At 33.1% G+C, this 16,153-nt stretch overlaps 1 protein-coding gene across 6 annotated transcripts in view; it reads left to right on the top strand.

Moving 5' to 3' along the window:
- The window catches only part of CEP290 (centrosomal protein 290), a 91,415-nt gene that overhangs the window by 21,917 nt on the left and 53,345 nt on the right, over window positions 1–16,153 (top strand). For all 6 annotated transcript variants that reach the window (XR_006294434.1, XR_006294433.1, XM_043561961.1 and 3 more), the window contains 10 exons: window positions 464–564; window positions 636–723; window positions 1,942–2,054; window positions 3,609–3,693; window positions 4,249–4,388; window positions 8,494–8,658; window positions 9,035–9,184; window positions 11,208–11,323; window positions 12,581–12,683; window positions 12,774–13,004. Coding sequence is in view for 4 of the 6 variants with exons in the window: in XM_043561961.1 (XP_043417896.1) it covers window positions 464–564; window positions 636–723; window positions 1,942–2,054; window positions 3,609–3,693; window positions 4,249–4,388; window positions 8,494–8,658; window positions 9,035–9,184; window positions 11,208–11,323; window positions 12,581–12,683; window positions 12,774–13,004 (1,292 nt within the window). In the remaining 2 variants the exon portion in view is untranslated. The remainder of the gene's footprint in view (window positions 1–463; window positions 565–635; window positions 724–1,941; window positions 2,055–3,608; window positions 3,694–4,248; window positions 4,389–8,493; window positions 8,659–9,034; window positions 9,185–11,207; window positions 11,324–12,580; window positions 12,684–12,773; window positions 13,005–16,153) is intronic.

Below are 16,153 nucleotides of genomic sequence, written 5' to 3'. Positions count from 1 at the left end.
ATATTGATATTAATAATGACTACTGTGTGCCAGGCATTGGACTAAGTATGTTATATGGGTTAATTTTTTATACCCTTGACAACAAGCCAAAAAAATAAATACAGTATTATTCCTACAACTTAGTTAATAATTGACAGTGAGAATTGAGTGCAAGTCTGTTTTATTCCAAAGCTTTTGTTCTGAATTAACACATTCTAGGACTTTCATGATAACCTAATGTGGAGAAGAAGACTGATCCTGAAATATATTGTCAGGATTTCCATTAATGATTGTGATAAAATATTGACTTGTAAGGTTATAGTTCAAATATCTGGAAATTCTTACACAAACAGTACCCCATTCTCTAGTGATACTGGCTAAATAAGTGATACTCATTTGCTTGATGATAACCAATTGCTATATGAAGTTTTTATAGTTCATTTGATTGTTGATAAGGTTTTAATTGTATTGCTTTCTATTTTAGGCCTTGAACCGAAGACAATGATTGATTTAACTGAATTTAGAAATAGCAAAAGCTTAAAGCAACAACAGTACAGAGCTGAAAACCAGATTCTTTTGAAAGAGGCAAGTGTGATGGTCAGTTAGTTATTTTCTGGTTGAACTAAAAACAAATACTAATAATTTGTACTTTGTAGATTGAAAGTCTAGAGGAAGAACGACTTGATCTGAAAAAAAAAATTCGCCAAATGGCTCAAGAAAGAGGAAAAAGAGCTGCAACTTCAGGTATATCCAAATCTATATTTGCAGATATATTCCAAATCTTTAAAAGAATCATAGGAAAATGAATTGTCTGGAGCTGAAATCTTCTGTATTTTAGAAATATTAACATGGGTCTTCTACAAGTTTAATAAATGAAGTGGAATAATGGCCTGATGAGAAGTATTTGAGTATCATTAGTTTCTATCCTAAATCTGAAACAGGTAAAAACAGAAAAATAAATAAATAAACAGAAAATAAGTGAAAAGAAAACTTTAGAATCATCAACTTTTGAAAACTTCACAGTTGGTCTGTTAATTTCTAGGCAATTCCAATACATTGTGATCAATAATGATAGAATTTAGTAATTTCTACATTAATATATGTGGCTGTTAATATTTTTTCCTTTCCTTAAGAGCAATGCATTGAAAACTTTTTGCAGATTATTCTTTTTAAGTAATGTTTTATTGAATAAAAATTAACTTTTTTATCTTACTTGATATCAGGAGAATAATTGGTTTAGTTTTCTAATAGCCATTGCATTGCCTCTTTTTCAGACCATAGAGAAGGAATTTTTTTTAACTTCACCCAAGTCCACAAGTATCTGAATAACAGAGGGTTTTTTCATTGGCTGGTTTGGTTTGGTTTTGGTTTGTTTCGATTTTTTTAGCATCATGGTCTCTATATCAAAAAATTTCTAAAAGGAAAAACTCCATAATTTATTAACATATTAACTAGCTTACTCATTCATGGTTCTTAGCTATTTTATATGTCATTAAACTGTTTTAGCAGTTATTAACAAACTCTTTAATATAGAATAGGTAAAGAATGATAGAGAAGCTAAAAGTCATATTAGTTTCTCATATTATTAATATTAAAAGTGAGCTGTGGGGGTGCCTGGGTGGCAGAGTTGGTTAAGGGTCTGACTCTTGATCTCAGCTCAGGTCATGATCACACAGTTCTTGAGCTCTGTACTGACAGCTTGGGGACTGCTTGGGATTCTCTCTGCCTGTCTCTCTGCCCCTTCCCCACTGGCACACACTCTCTCACAAAATAAATAAACTTAAAAAGAAGAATTAAAAGAAATAAGCTAGATTAGAAAGTTGTATAGGCTACATGTGGATCAAGGATTTTGGAAATAATTCTTTTGTTTGAGTTAGAACTTGATTTTACTTTTTAAGAATTAAAGGATTGGAATAATGGAGAACTCTTATGTTTCTAATTTGTTAATTCTTTTATGTGTAGGATTAACCATTGAGGACCTAAACCTAACTGAAAACTTTTCTCAAGAAAATAGAGTAGGAGAAAGGAAATTCGATTTTACAAGCCTCAAAAATATAAGTGAAACACAATTAAAGGTAAACAGTATAAAGTGTTGTTATGACAAAGAGAACGAAGAAAAATGTTATTATCAGTGCATTCATTTCTGCCTCCCATATTTTATTTTGGACATTGCATCTTTTTTAGTTGTTAAATAAAAAATAAAATGAAACTTGTTAAAATTTAAATAACCTGTTAATCCAAAGATTGATTAATGAGACCTTATTTACTCTGAGTATAGATTATGAGTTCAGATAAAATAGAGCTGCTGCATAGGAGACCTTCATTCAGTATTCCACAGTTATATCAGAATGGGCCAGAAGAGAATGTCACCATAGGATCATTACCAAGAATGTTATCTGAAATTCAACATAGTGTAGAAAGTGAAGTGGATCCTTTGGTCTCTTCAACTAAACATTCTTCATCCGTACAAGTAAAAGATAATAATTCACCTCCAGAAATGATTACAATAAAGGAGATTTTTAAAGCACCATGTCTACAATCTTTAAGAAATCTAGAATCATTAGTCATTACCTTTAGTAGGAAGAGCCACGAAGAAATAGATGACTACTTACACTCTCTTTCTGACAACTCCATGAAGAATGTGTCTAGAAGCCATCAGGTACTTGAGAAAACTAGTTTCGCACAAAACGGTTCATCTTTACAAGTCCTATCAACAGCTTCTGACTTGATGGAGAAGTTATCACTTAGGCAAAAATCTGTGATATTTTGTGAACAAATTCATGATAATAGGGCTGACATGGAAAAATCACAAGTAGCAACAGCAGAAGATGAACAGGTTCATACCCAGGTAAAATATGCTGATACCAGTTTGAAAGAAGGTATAAGAAAGAGTGAAGTACCTTTACAGACAGAGGTTTTGAAAAGTGAACTTGAAGTTAATCTTCCAGATCCTGTGCCTATTACTGCACAATCAAAATCACCTCAGATAGATCCACTTGAAAATCTTATAGAACAGCTACGGAGAGAACTAGTATTTCTTAGATCTCAGGTGAGCTTTCCTCCAAATTACATTCCTGGGATCATTTTTTTATTAATGCCTTTTTAATGGCTTCTCTAACAAAGTTCTATAAAATAATAATTATAATAAGAATTTTTTGTTTGCATATAACACTAATTTATGCACACACATTCTGTTTTTAAAAAATCTAAAAATGCAGTAAGTTTGATATGAAATCACTGACTTGCCTAATTTATTATTTCTTTAGAATGATGTGCTAGCACAGGATTTATTGATCAAGGAAGCACAGAATAGAAATGCAGAAATAGAGCTTGAACGTCATAGAAGCCAGACAGAACAGGTAGTATAAAGACAGACCATTAAAAGAGTAGATCGTGGTACTAAAGACAAAAACTTCCATTATATTTTTCTCCCTTTTGTTGTAGGGGCGGGGATCACCATCTGTTTTACCTTTCAGATTTTATTTTTATTACTGCTGCTAGGTTTCTATAGCTTGTTTCTTGTGTGTTACACCTCAGCTGATCATATTTTCTTAACTTGGAAACTATAAACTATTGGGATAGTTTGTAAAAAAAAAATAAATAAATTTTATTCTTTATGTTCTTTACAGAATGAATTTCTTTCAAGAGAACTAATTGAAAAGGAAAGAGATTTAGAAAGAGGTAGAACAGTAATAACCAAATTTCAGAATAAATGTGAGTTACTATTATCTCTTATTTTTCGGTACTTATTTATCCTAAACTGAAAACCATGGATCTAAAAGGATTTTAATACATTCTCTGTTTTCTAGTCTGTTTTTAACCTTTATTGTCTCCATAATACATAGACTTCAATCTCATTCATCTGTTTGGTTTGCCTTGCTGTATTTGTTGTCAGAGAAAGTTATTAATCTGAATTTTTTGTAATGACAAATAAGTCAGTTTTTTTGTTGTCCAATAAAAGTTAAGTGAGAAAAACAAATTTAAAAGATTTTTAATAAAGTGAAGGCAAAGTATGTTCATGATTTCTTTCTTTCAACTATGAAATATAAATATGTATATATTTATATATATGTGCATGTAATTTAATAAGGTATATCATTTAACTCAACTATTCATGCATTGGATTTTAGTTAAAAAAATTTTTACATTTATTTACATTTGTATTTCCAAATGGGTATTTTTTCTGTACATGAAATATTTGTTATTTGTATAGAATAGCATAAACTATGAAGAAGGTAGTCACTGAATGAGAAAAATGTGTCCTTTTAGTAAAAGAATTAGTTGAAGAAAATAAGCAACTGGAAGAAGGTATGAAAGAAATATTGCAAGCTATTAAAGAAATGCAGAAAGATCCTGATGTTAAAGGGGAAACATCTCTAATTATTCCTAGTCTTGAAAGACTAGTTAACGTAAGTTTTTTCATGTTAGTTTTGTTTTGTTGTTTCGTATTTTTAAGATGTTCCACTGTTCTCCGGTCTTCATAGTTTATGATGAGATATTTATGGTCATTAGAGTCATTATTCTCCTGTTTGTTACATGTGGTTTTTCTCAGGTTGCTTTGAAAATTTCCTCTTTTATTTGGTTTTCACTAGTTTTACTATAATGTGCCTTGGTATGTGGGTAGGTATGTGAGTGTGCACATATATCTATGTATGTATGTGTATGTTTGGGGTTTGCTGAGCTTCTTGAATCTGTTTACTTATGCCATTTGTTACAATTGGAAAGTTTTCCACTTTATTTCTACAATATTTTTTCTGCCCCATTGTCTCTGGGACTCCAGTGACACATTAGACCTTTTGATATTGTCTCATAGGTTTTTGAGGCTTTGTTCATTTTTTCTTCTAATTATGTATCTTCTCCTGATTGGGTGATTGCTATGTATCTTTTTTTTAAAATTTATTTACTCATTTACTTTTAATTTACATCCAAGTTAGTTAGCATATAGTGCAAAAATGATTTCAGGAGTAGATTCCAGTGATTCATCCCCTATGTATAACACCCAGTACTCATTTCAACAGGTGTCTTCTTTAATGCCCCTTACCCATTTAGCCCATCCCCCTCTCCCGCAGCCCCTTCAGCAACCCTCAGTTTGTTCTTTGTATTTAAGAGTCTCTTATATATTTTGTCCCTCTCCCTGTTTTTATATTATTTTTGCCCTCCTTCCCTTATGTTCATCTGTTTTATATCTTTAATTCCACGAGTGAAGTCATACAGTATTTGTTTTTCTCTGAGTTATTTCACTTAGCATAATACCCTTTAGTTCCATCTACATTGTTTGCAAATGGCAAGATTCCATTCTTTTTGATTGCCGAGTAATACTCCATTGTGTGTATATGTGTGTATGTATATATACGTATATATGTGTGTGTGTATGTATATATACGTGTATATGTATATATGTATATATGTACATACATACACATATATATACACACCACATCTTCTTTATCCATTCATCCATCGATGGACATTTGGGCTCTTTCCATACTTTGGCTATTGTCAGTAGTGCTGCTATAAACGTTGGGGTGCATGTGCCCCTTCAAAACAGCACACCTGTATCCCTTGGATATATATCTAGTAGTGCTGGGCTGTAGGGTAGTTCTGTTTTTAATTTTTTGAGGAACCTGCATACTGTTGTGCAGAGTGGCTGCACCTGTTTGCATTCCCACCAGCAGTGCAAAAGAGATCCTCTTTCTCCGCATCCTCACCAGCATCTATTATTGCCTGAGTTGTTAATTTTAGCCATTCTGACTGGTGTGAGGTGGTATCTCATTGTGATTTTAACATGTATTTCCCTAATGAGTGATATTGAACATTTTTTCATGTGTCTGTTAGCCATCTGGATGTCTTCTTTGGAAAAGTGTCTCTTTATGTCTTTTGCCCATTTCTTTACTGGGGTGAAGAATTTGTTTTTGGGTGTTGAGTTTGGTAACTAACTCTTTGGATTTTGGATACTAACCTTTTATATGATAATGTCATTTGCAAATATCTTCTCCCATTCCGTTGGTTGCTGTTTACTTTTGCTGATTGTTTCCTTCGCTGTGTAGAAACTTTTTATCTTGATGAGGTCCCAATAGTTCATTTTTGCTTTTGCTTCCCTTGCCTCCAGATACCTATTGAGTCAAAGGTCACTGATATTTTCCTCTATCATCTCCATTTTTGTTTCAAACATCAGCCTGAGACTTGTCAGACTTTTTAAACAGAATTTGGAGTTCCCTTTGGCTGGTTATTTTCTTTCTGCAATTCCCATCTCACTTTCCTATGACTTTGGGCTCCATCTCTGGTTTTCTCAGCCAGAAAGATCACAGGTCACTACAACGAAGCCTGCCCACCCCACACCATCCCCTTCCCCCCACAAAAAAGGAATATTCACTTTTCATTGGTTCTGTCTTCCAAGTTAAGTCCTCTTCAAAATCTACTTGCCTTTGTTTATCTCCAGAACCTTTAAATAGTTGTTTTTTGTATTAACTTGTTAAGCATGGGACTTTTAGGACCTTATACCACAAACTTAGAAGTATAATAGAATGTAGTAAGAATATTTTAAATATTCCAGTGCTTACACTGGAATAGGAATTACATTCCTATTGCTATAGGAATAATGTTAGCTATCAAATAATAAGCTATTTATATTTACTATGTAGAGATTGGAGAATTCTACAGTATTAATGAATGTTACATAAACTTGAATAAAATATACATTTTAAATTCTTAATATTTAAGGGGCGTCTGTGTGTTTCACTTGATTAAGTGTCCAACTCTAAATTTCAGCTTAGGTCATGATCTTTTTAATGTTTATTTACTTATTTTTAGAGAGAATGAAAGCGTTCGAGCAGGGGAGGGGCAGAGAGAGAGGGATTAGGACAGAATTCCTCTGCCAGTGCGGAGTCCATTTCAGACCTTGGATTCACAAACCCCAAGATCGTGACCTGAGCTGAAATCAAGAGTTGGACGCTCAACTGAGTGAGCCACCTAGGCGCCCCTAAGATCAAACTGTTTTCTGAGAGAAGCTCTACTTAGTAACCAAATACAAACAAAACAAATAGCCCAGGAAATTCTAATTTTGTCTGTTTCAGTTGGCAGCTTCTGGTCTTCTCAGGACCCCTACTTCCACAGATTTCATCTGCTTCTATCCTGGGTTGTCATTCTTTTTTCTGATTGGTATGCCCTCTGTGCAATTCACATGGCCTTACCTGCTGTAAGAAATCTTCAGAATCAGTGATATGTTAGATATCTCTGCATTATGTGCTTATGTCACTTTCTATAGCCACAGGATATTCTTCAGTGCCTCTAATTACCATCTATTTTGACCTCATTTTACTAAAAGGCCATGTAGACAACATGGTGCTATTTGTCAGCAAGACCGTTAACTAGACTACCTTGTCGTCTGTCACAATACCTCCTTGCACCTACTTCCGTCTTCCTGGTATACCTTTTGAATTAGTATTAACTTATTTCTATAAGGCCTTCTCTGATCTCCTTGGGATAAAGGCTTGCTTTTATAAAACTACTCCCGCAAGTTAAACTCTGGATCACTCTCCTGAGCAGGAGATTGCACTTGGTTTTACTCATCTTAACCTTCCTTGTCTTCTGCCTTCCTTTGTGAAGCTTTACTTTGCAATTAGCAGTTTTGTTATGTATAGTTTATTTTTTTATTTTTATGTTTTTAAGTTTATTTATCTCAAATTTATCCTGAATCATGAGATCATGACCTGAGCCGAAATCAAGTGTCAGATGCTTAACCAACTGAGCCACCCAGGCGCCCCTAGTTTCTTTAAAATGCAAATATATTTATATGTATGTACTGTATAGATGTGTATGGGGTATATGTGTATTTATGTGTGCCATTGTTGGAGAATTAGGACCAGTGAAGCCTCTTGGAAAATATTTTACTATTTGACATGCTATTTTTGTTTATCCAACACTCTTAGATAATACTCTGTTAGACCATACTTTGCATTTTTATCATCTGTGCTTCAACTGTGTGGAGAGGAAGCAATAAAAAGTCATTTAATTAAATGTAGTAACTATTTTATTCTTTTGCTCGTGCTTTAAATACGGGTGTTGCATAGTTTCAAAGTATTTGCTATAAGTTATCTCATCTTGACTGTATAAAAACTTTGTGAAGCAGACAGATCTAACATTACCTCTTTAGAGATAAGGAAAGTAAGGTATAAAGAATTTAATTCACTGCTGAGCTAGTAAGAGATTGGTTAGGATTTGAACCCTAGTCCTCTTATTCCCTTCCAGTTTTTCCAGTCTACCAGTCTACTAAAATTAGGTAAATGCTTGTTAATTGTTTTAATGAGGTAATTACTATGCTTGGTAAAGCTTATGTAAATTAATCTAGAGTTTTGTAAATTTAGATTCCTAAATAAATGGATTTAGCATATTTTGTTATACCTGGCAGTGGGAACAGTAAAATGCTTAAATGTGAATTTTATTTAAGGGTAATTTTTTAAATGATGATTTCAGTATTTTGCTTCACATTTCTTCAATATAATCTAAATATGTTAGGCTATAGAATCAAAGAATGCAGAAGGAATCTTTGATGCAAATCTGCATTTGAAAGCCCAAGTTGATCAACTTACTGGAAGGAATGAAGAATTAAGACAGGAGCTCAGGGAATCTCGGAAGGAGGCTATAAATTATTCCCAGCAGTTGGCAAAAGCAAATTTAAAGGTAAAAATTTTATTAAATAATAGAAAATGCTAAGCATTATGAACATAGGCTTAATATGAAACTTTTAATTTTTTTAAAATCACTGAGAAAATGCCTCTTAAATTCAACAATAAGAAAACTCCTTAAGAGTTTCCAAAAAGGAGTTTTCTTAATTAAGTGGGAAATAACTACTTTTATAATAAAAAAGAATACAAAAATTCTAAGTCTATGCCTAGGTTTCTAAATAGAATTTGAAAGTATAATTTAATTAATGCCTGGTAGGGCATTCATACAGTTTCTTTTTAAAAATATTCTGTACGAAGTATAAGTTACTGCTTTTAAATTTGTCTTTGGGTGTAAGAGATGTGTTTCTCATTTCTGAACTCTGTCTTTCCAGATAGATCATCTTGAAAAAGAAGCCATTCTTTTACGGCAATCAGAAGGATCAAATGTTGTTTTTAAAGGAGTAGACTTACCTGACGGGATAGCACCATCTAGTGCCAATATTATTAATTCTCAAAATGAATATTTAATACGTATCTTACAGGTAGTAAAAATTTTGCATGTGAATAACAAAAGTAATTGATAATATGTTTTTAATTTAGTCTTCATACATTCTTTTGAGTTCTTAGAATATTAGCATTGAGGTATATTTTTATAGATTTTGATATTAAATGAAATTTGTAAATAAAAGAAATTTATTCTTCATCTGCATGAGAAGCATGTTGACATATCTTGTGCACATACAGGTCATATGAAATATATGATAGTAGAATAACATGCAGCAGCCAAAGTAGTAGTGTATAATTAAGGGGAGACCTTTTATTTAGTGTTGGTTGGATAAGCAATTCAAGTGAATAAAGTCTTGACAGAGCTTTTTGGTGAAATGATTAGAATTGTTCCTTTTTTGTGTTAAGTACAAGAAAAAGGTTTTAAACCCAATTGTCTTTAATGTTTTTCTTCCCTTTATCTTGTAAAGTGTTAGTTAATCCATTAGTGAATTAGGAACGGAAGTGCTTGCCCTGTTTGTCATTTTTGCTGTCTATATTGTGGTCATTGTGAATGGCCTAATGAGAGGTGCTTTTCATTATTTCATTTGAAGTGTAAATACCCATAACATTATGTTCATTAAAAATATAATTATAGGGGTGCCCGGATTGAATGTCCAACTCTTGGTTTCAGCTCTGGTCATGATCTCATGGTTTTCGAGTTCAAGCCCTGCATCAGGCTGTATGCACACAGCGCAGAGCCTGCTTCAGATCCTCTGTCTCCCTCTCTGCCCCTCCCCTGCTCACACTTGCACTCTCTGTCTCTCAAAAATAAATAAATGTTAAAAAATTTTTAAGGAAATATAATTACAAAAATGCGTTTGAAATCAATGAAAATGCATTTTTGATTATAAGCACTACTGTTTCCATCTCCTAGATGATCCATTTGTAACTGTACTTGAGTTCTGATTATCAAATACTTGTTTCTGTATTTGGAAATTAATCTTTTTTTGAAAATTAGAATTTGTGTGTTATCTAAGTCAGGGAGGGACAACCTTACCACTTATTAGAACATTACTTTATAGTGCATGTTATATTACTACTTTTAAGTTTATAACTTTAGCAAATTTTTTTAAGTTTATTTATTTTGAGAGAGACGGGCAGAGAGAGCAGGAGAGAGAGAATCCCAAGCAGGCTCCATGCTGTCAGTGAGGAGCCCGACATGGGGCTCGAACTCATGAACTGTGAGATCATGATCTGAGCTGAAATCAAGAGTCAGATGCTTAACCAACTGAGCCATCCAGGCACCCCTTAGCTCTTTATAACTTATTCTTCTGCAGTATAGGACACTGTCAACAAGTAATGACAGTATTGTCATGTTGCTTGAGATGAAATTCATTTTTTTTTATCTTTATAGAAAAAAAAAAACACGAGAGGTATTGTGGTAGATTAGGGAGCACGTATTGGGACTCTGAAAACCTGTTCATAGTGGCAAAACAGGTACTTGGACTCCCATACCTAAGAGTGATGGACATAGCCAAAGCCTTTAGAGTCATGACCTGATTTCAGGTGTTCGATCTGCATGTAAATGTAGCATCTGACACCAAGTTTGCCATATTACATATGCTTAGAAATGATTGCCAAGTGTAGTGGTGATGAGTTTTTTAATGTTAAGGTAATCTTTCCAAGTCTCTTTCTTCATTTATAAAATGAAATAATTGGAAAGGACATTTGAATAGAGGCATGAACAGTTAGGTTCACAAAAGGGTCTGTGAGGCTGAGTGGACTGGAGGTAAGTTTGTAGCCATTGTATCTGATAATTTACATGGTTACGGAAACTAACAAATATGATAAAAATAATGTTACCAATTTTATAGTACTTCTTTTTAAACATATTGCCTCATTCCATATGCCTTAAACTAAGATGTTCAAAATAGTATAGAAATTATCTGAGCTGCTAATGGATTTGGTAACTATTCTCTTCTATATATTTTTCTGTAATCTTGTCAGATTATGAATTTATACTTTCAAATATAAAATATATTATTCTTTTTTAATCCTTATTTCTAAACCAATTTTTAGGAACTAGAATATAAAGAAAATAAATTAAAAAATTTAGAAGATTCTCTTGAGGACTATAACAGAAAATTTGCAGTAATTCGTCATCAACAGAGTTTATTATATAAAGAATATCTAAGGTATAAATGTTAACAAGACTTTATAATTTGGTTGCAGTATGTTCTTATTAATGATGAAACTAATGTAAGGGAACACTTAGGTATTTTGTTTTACCCTTCCCTCATACCTCTTTCCTCCTATTTTATGTCTTAGTTTCCTTACCTATAAATTTCTGAGATAGTAATGCCTTTTTCATAGGGTTGTTATAAAATTTAATTAAATTGTTATATGGAAATGCTCAGATATGAGCATTTGGTAAATGTCCTGGCACATGAATATTTTGTAAATGTCAGCTGTTAGCATCATTCTTCATCATCACTGTCAGCATTATTGATATATATCCATTGAGACTATTACATTTCTCTGTATCTCTGCTATTTCATCTGTATCAACAGAAAAATTTTCTTATTAGTCATTAGAATACCTGAGCAAAGGTGATTTAAACATGAAGGGTAATTATTATGTGATCTAACAAGAAACCCAAAGCTAATTATAGGGTAGGTCATGTTTAGGGGTTGTTATTATCTCCTATTATAGTTTATAAAACAGATGCAGGAGTTCAAGAAAGATGCAATCATGCCCGCTGAAGAAGAGGCAATTTTTTTTCCACATGACTTTTCATTTTTAGATAAAACATTTTTTCCAAAGTCTTCTAGCAGAGCAGATTTTGACTCAGATCACTTTAGCCAGAGTTGGGCCAATGAGCTGTCCGAGTCCTATGTTCAAGTCCAAACCATTCAGTAGCAAAGAGAATGAACGATGTCACTGTAATTTGTTTATGCTGACTGGATTTCTGGTGACTGGAATGTCTCTTGGGTGGGCAGCAGTATCTTACACACCTTTTAAGTCAAATGATTTCTAATAATGTTTGTATTCTATATTTCGCAACTATTTAAATTAACACTGAAGCTTAAGACTAGGGTCTGAAAACTGAGACCTAATTTCCAGAATTACTTTGGAGTGTTGATTATTTTCCTATTTTCTGTTTTCAATAAATTGTTTATAAGATCCATCGTCACTTGTTATATTGTAACAGTTGTAGAGTTGTGATTCATGGAATAATGAAAGTAACTTGATAATTTCTTTACACTGCATTTATTTAATAAAAATATAACTTACAGGCTAAATCCTTTTGGAATGGAATTTCGAGTTATTCTGTTATCGGATACCAGTAGCTATGATGTCTGTTATTTCATGAAAACTTTAAATTTCCATAATTTAAAGTTATCTTTTTCTGTAAGTATTAGGTTTATTATATTGTCATTTTTTATTTTAAGTGAAAAGGAGACCTGGAAAACAGAATCTGAAACAATGAAAGAGGAAAAGAAAAAACTTGAGGATCAAATCCAACAAGGTGCTATAAAAGTAAAAGAATATAATGTGAGTAAAAACCCTTCAAAATCAATATATACTAGTGTACAAATTAAGATAGCTACGTTCACTAAGTAATGTAAACGTGTCTTTGTGCAGAATTTGCTTAGTGCTCTTCAGATGGATTCGGATGAAATGAAAAAAACACTTTCAGAATATAGTAGAAAAATTACAGTCTTGCAAGTGAATGAAAAGTCACTCATAAGACAATATACTACTTTAGTAGAATTGGAACGACAGCTTAGGAAAGAAAACGGGAAACAGAAGAATGAATTGATATCAATGGAAGCTGAAGTTGGTGAAAAAATTGGACGTTTGCAACGATTTAAGGTACATCTGATTTTTTTTTTTTTTACTCTATGAAAACTTTCAGTTATGAGGAAGAGAGGATCATACAATGAACAGCCATCACCTGGATTAATAGTTAACATCTATTAACGTTCTGCCATAATTGTTTCATCTGTTTTTTATAGGAATAAATTGTAGACATTTCTTCCCTAAATATTTTAGTGTGCATTTCTAAAAAAGCCTTTTTTTGTTTACATAACCACAAACTTTATCACATCTAACAAAATTGGCAATAATTGCCTCACATTATCTAATGTCCCGACCATATTCACATTTCCTCCATTATCCCAGGATCCAGTTAAGGACCCTGTGTTGTATTTGGGTATTACATGTCATAAGTCTTTATTTTTTTTCATGTCTTCAATATTCATAGAATCTCCCCTGTTTTTCTTCTTCTCTTTGTGAAAAATGTTGAAGATTCGTGATTATTTTCTTTTGTAATTTTGTTTGTTCCTCTATTTGTTATTTACTAAAAGCTTTGAAGCCTTGTTTATGTCAGGTTAAACGTTTTTTGACAAGAATACTCCATCAGTAATGCTTAGTACTTTAGAAGTAATTATTTATATTGCATCACTTTAAGAGATGGAATGTCTGGTAGTCCCATGTTTAATGAGTGATTATTATCTTAAGGGGGAAACAGCCATATATCTCTATTATAAAGTGATTTAGTTAACTGGTGATATTTTGGTCCATGCAAATAACCAATTCTTTGTCAGTGCTCATAATGGGTTTAGCATCCACTGTTGATTGTTGTTACCTGACTCATTTATTTCATTAGAGTTGCAAACATTATTTTTCTAGTTATATTATACTTTCTACACTTATAGCAGATATTCTTTTATTAAATATAGACCTTTTCTTCATTAGCCCAGCCTATTCGGTTATTTTGAAGTATAGTTCCTACTAGAAAGGCAAGACAAAAGCTTCATCCTTTCCTTTTAATGACTAGTCTTCAGAAATCAGAGTCGATATACTCCATTTCTTCTACCTGTTTGCCCGACCTCCCCATCTTTCTCTTCTTTCAGTATCATTACAGACTAACACACTTAGTCATTATTTGTCTTCATTTTGGCCAATGGGAGCCCTTTAAAGCTAGTTCTTGTTTCCTTTTGACAAGAATCCAGTAGTCTTTGAACCAAGCCTCAAATGTTGGTTTCTTTTCTGGCACAACAGGATATCCAAGATTTACATTGTATACTTTAATCCAGACTTGGAATAAACCATTTCTCTAAAGAACCCTGGTTATTTTTAGTGGTAAAGGCATTTAGATGCCAAAACTGGTCACTAGGTGCTATTGCTCTTGAAATGTCATTGCTACTAGTCCTTTTCAGTGAGCAAGTTAGGAAAATATGTGTATATTTAAAACATGAGTTCATACTGTTATCTCCACATTTCAGATTTAACATAGTGGGGTTTAGAAAATAGTATGGAGTTTTTACTAACATTTGATTTTATACTCATATTACTTTTTTCTTACATAGAAATCTGTTATTAATATTAAAATAGTTATTCTGTAATATTTACACATTAATTTGAAGATGATCTTGCATTGGTATTAGCAATAACAACAGCAGTGCTACCAGATTTAGTTTAAAATATCTTTAGAGTTCTTGGGGCGCCTGGGTGGCTCAGTCTGTTAAGCATCCAACTCTTGGTTTTGGCTCAGGGCATGATCTCACGATTTTGTGAGTGCAGGCCCCACATCAGGCTCTGTGCTGACAGTGAGGAGCTTGCTTGGGATTCCCTCCCTCCCTCTCTCTCAGCCCCTCCCCTGCTCACTCTGCCTCTGTCTCTCTCAAAATAAATAAATAAACCTAAAAAAATTTTTTTAATTTCCTTATAGTTCTTATTTTCCTTAGAATATCTTTCAATAGGATGTATAGTCAAGGTAATATATTCTACAGTAGCTTGAAATAATTCTCCTCCTTTTGAGGTTATACTATAAATTTGATGTATAATTAGGCTCATTTGTTTTGTACTTGTCTTCAAACTCATAGTTACTTTTAGTTTCTTTTTTAAAATTGATTTGAATATATGAGACATTTGCATGTTTTAAACATGTAGTCAGAGAAATCTTACTTCTGTCCCTGTACCTTTGACTCCATTCTGCCCTAACTGCTACAGGTAACTGATCATCTTTTTAATGTTTCTTTTCGAAGATATTAACAGACACAAGAAGTTGCATGCTGTGTGTACTCTTCTACACCTTGCTTTACATCTTGTCTTATATAGCTTATTTTAAGCATGTACATACGTGTTCAGTTTACATGTCCAAATTTACATAGGATCATATAAACACATAAGCGTTCAAAGTAAAATTAAAATGAAGTTGAGTTCCTTTTAAGGATAGTAATAAGTGAAATTGTCATGCTAACCAACTTACTTTCAATATGATCTTAAAGCTGAATCCTGATGCAAAAAGGAACTTGTTGAATAATGAAAGCTGTTTTTATTTGGACATGTGGTAAGGACATTTTGAGTCTTTTTAAAAAAAATTTTTAGTGTTTATTTTGAGAGAGAGAGAAAGAGAGAGTGCGTGAGCGAGTGGGGGAAGGGCAAAGAGAGGGGGAGACACAGAATCCGAAGCAGGCTCCGGGTTCTGAGCTGTCAGCACAGAGCCCAACGCGGGGCTCGAACTCACGAACTGTGAGATGATAACCTGAGCCGAAGTCGGACGCTGAACCAACTGAGCCACCCAGGTGCTCCAGGACATTTTGAGTCTTAAGAAATGTACTTGTTTTTTACTTTTGTGCTTTCCTGAAGTATTGCAAATATAGTGAGTGTGTGAGATAGAAGGGGAAAAAAGAACTAGAATGTTCTTCTGTTCAACCTGACTATTCGACCTGGATTTGGGGAGATAGTACACAACAATTGGAAAGCTGAAAATTGGATATTTTTAGGAGATGGGAAATGGGAAACCCCTCCCCACACAAAGAATGTGTGAAATCAGATTCTAAGAGTAAGGTAGAATTATGTGTACTTACTTAAATGGAAAAGAAGCTATCAAAATGAGATATGAAGCACTACCACAAATATTCCTCCCTCATCGCTATCCTTCACGAGAAATTTTAACTGTAGTTCTTTATCTTCCTCACTTTATAAATTTGGTTATTCCTTGCACTACTTCGTCA

The sequence above is a fragment of the Prionailurus bengalensis genome, chromosome B4 (genome assembly GCF_016509475.1).
Source record: "Prionailurus bengalensis isolate Pbe53 chromosome B4, Fcat_Pben_1.1_paternal_pri, whole genome shotgun sequence".
Taxonomy (NCBI): Eukaryota; Metazoa; Chordata; class Mammalia; order Carnivora; family Felidae; genus Prionailurus; species Prionailurus bengalensis.
Note: the sequence above shows the minus strand (reverse complement) of the source record. Positions and strands in the feature narration are given on the sequence as shown.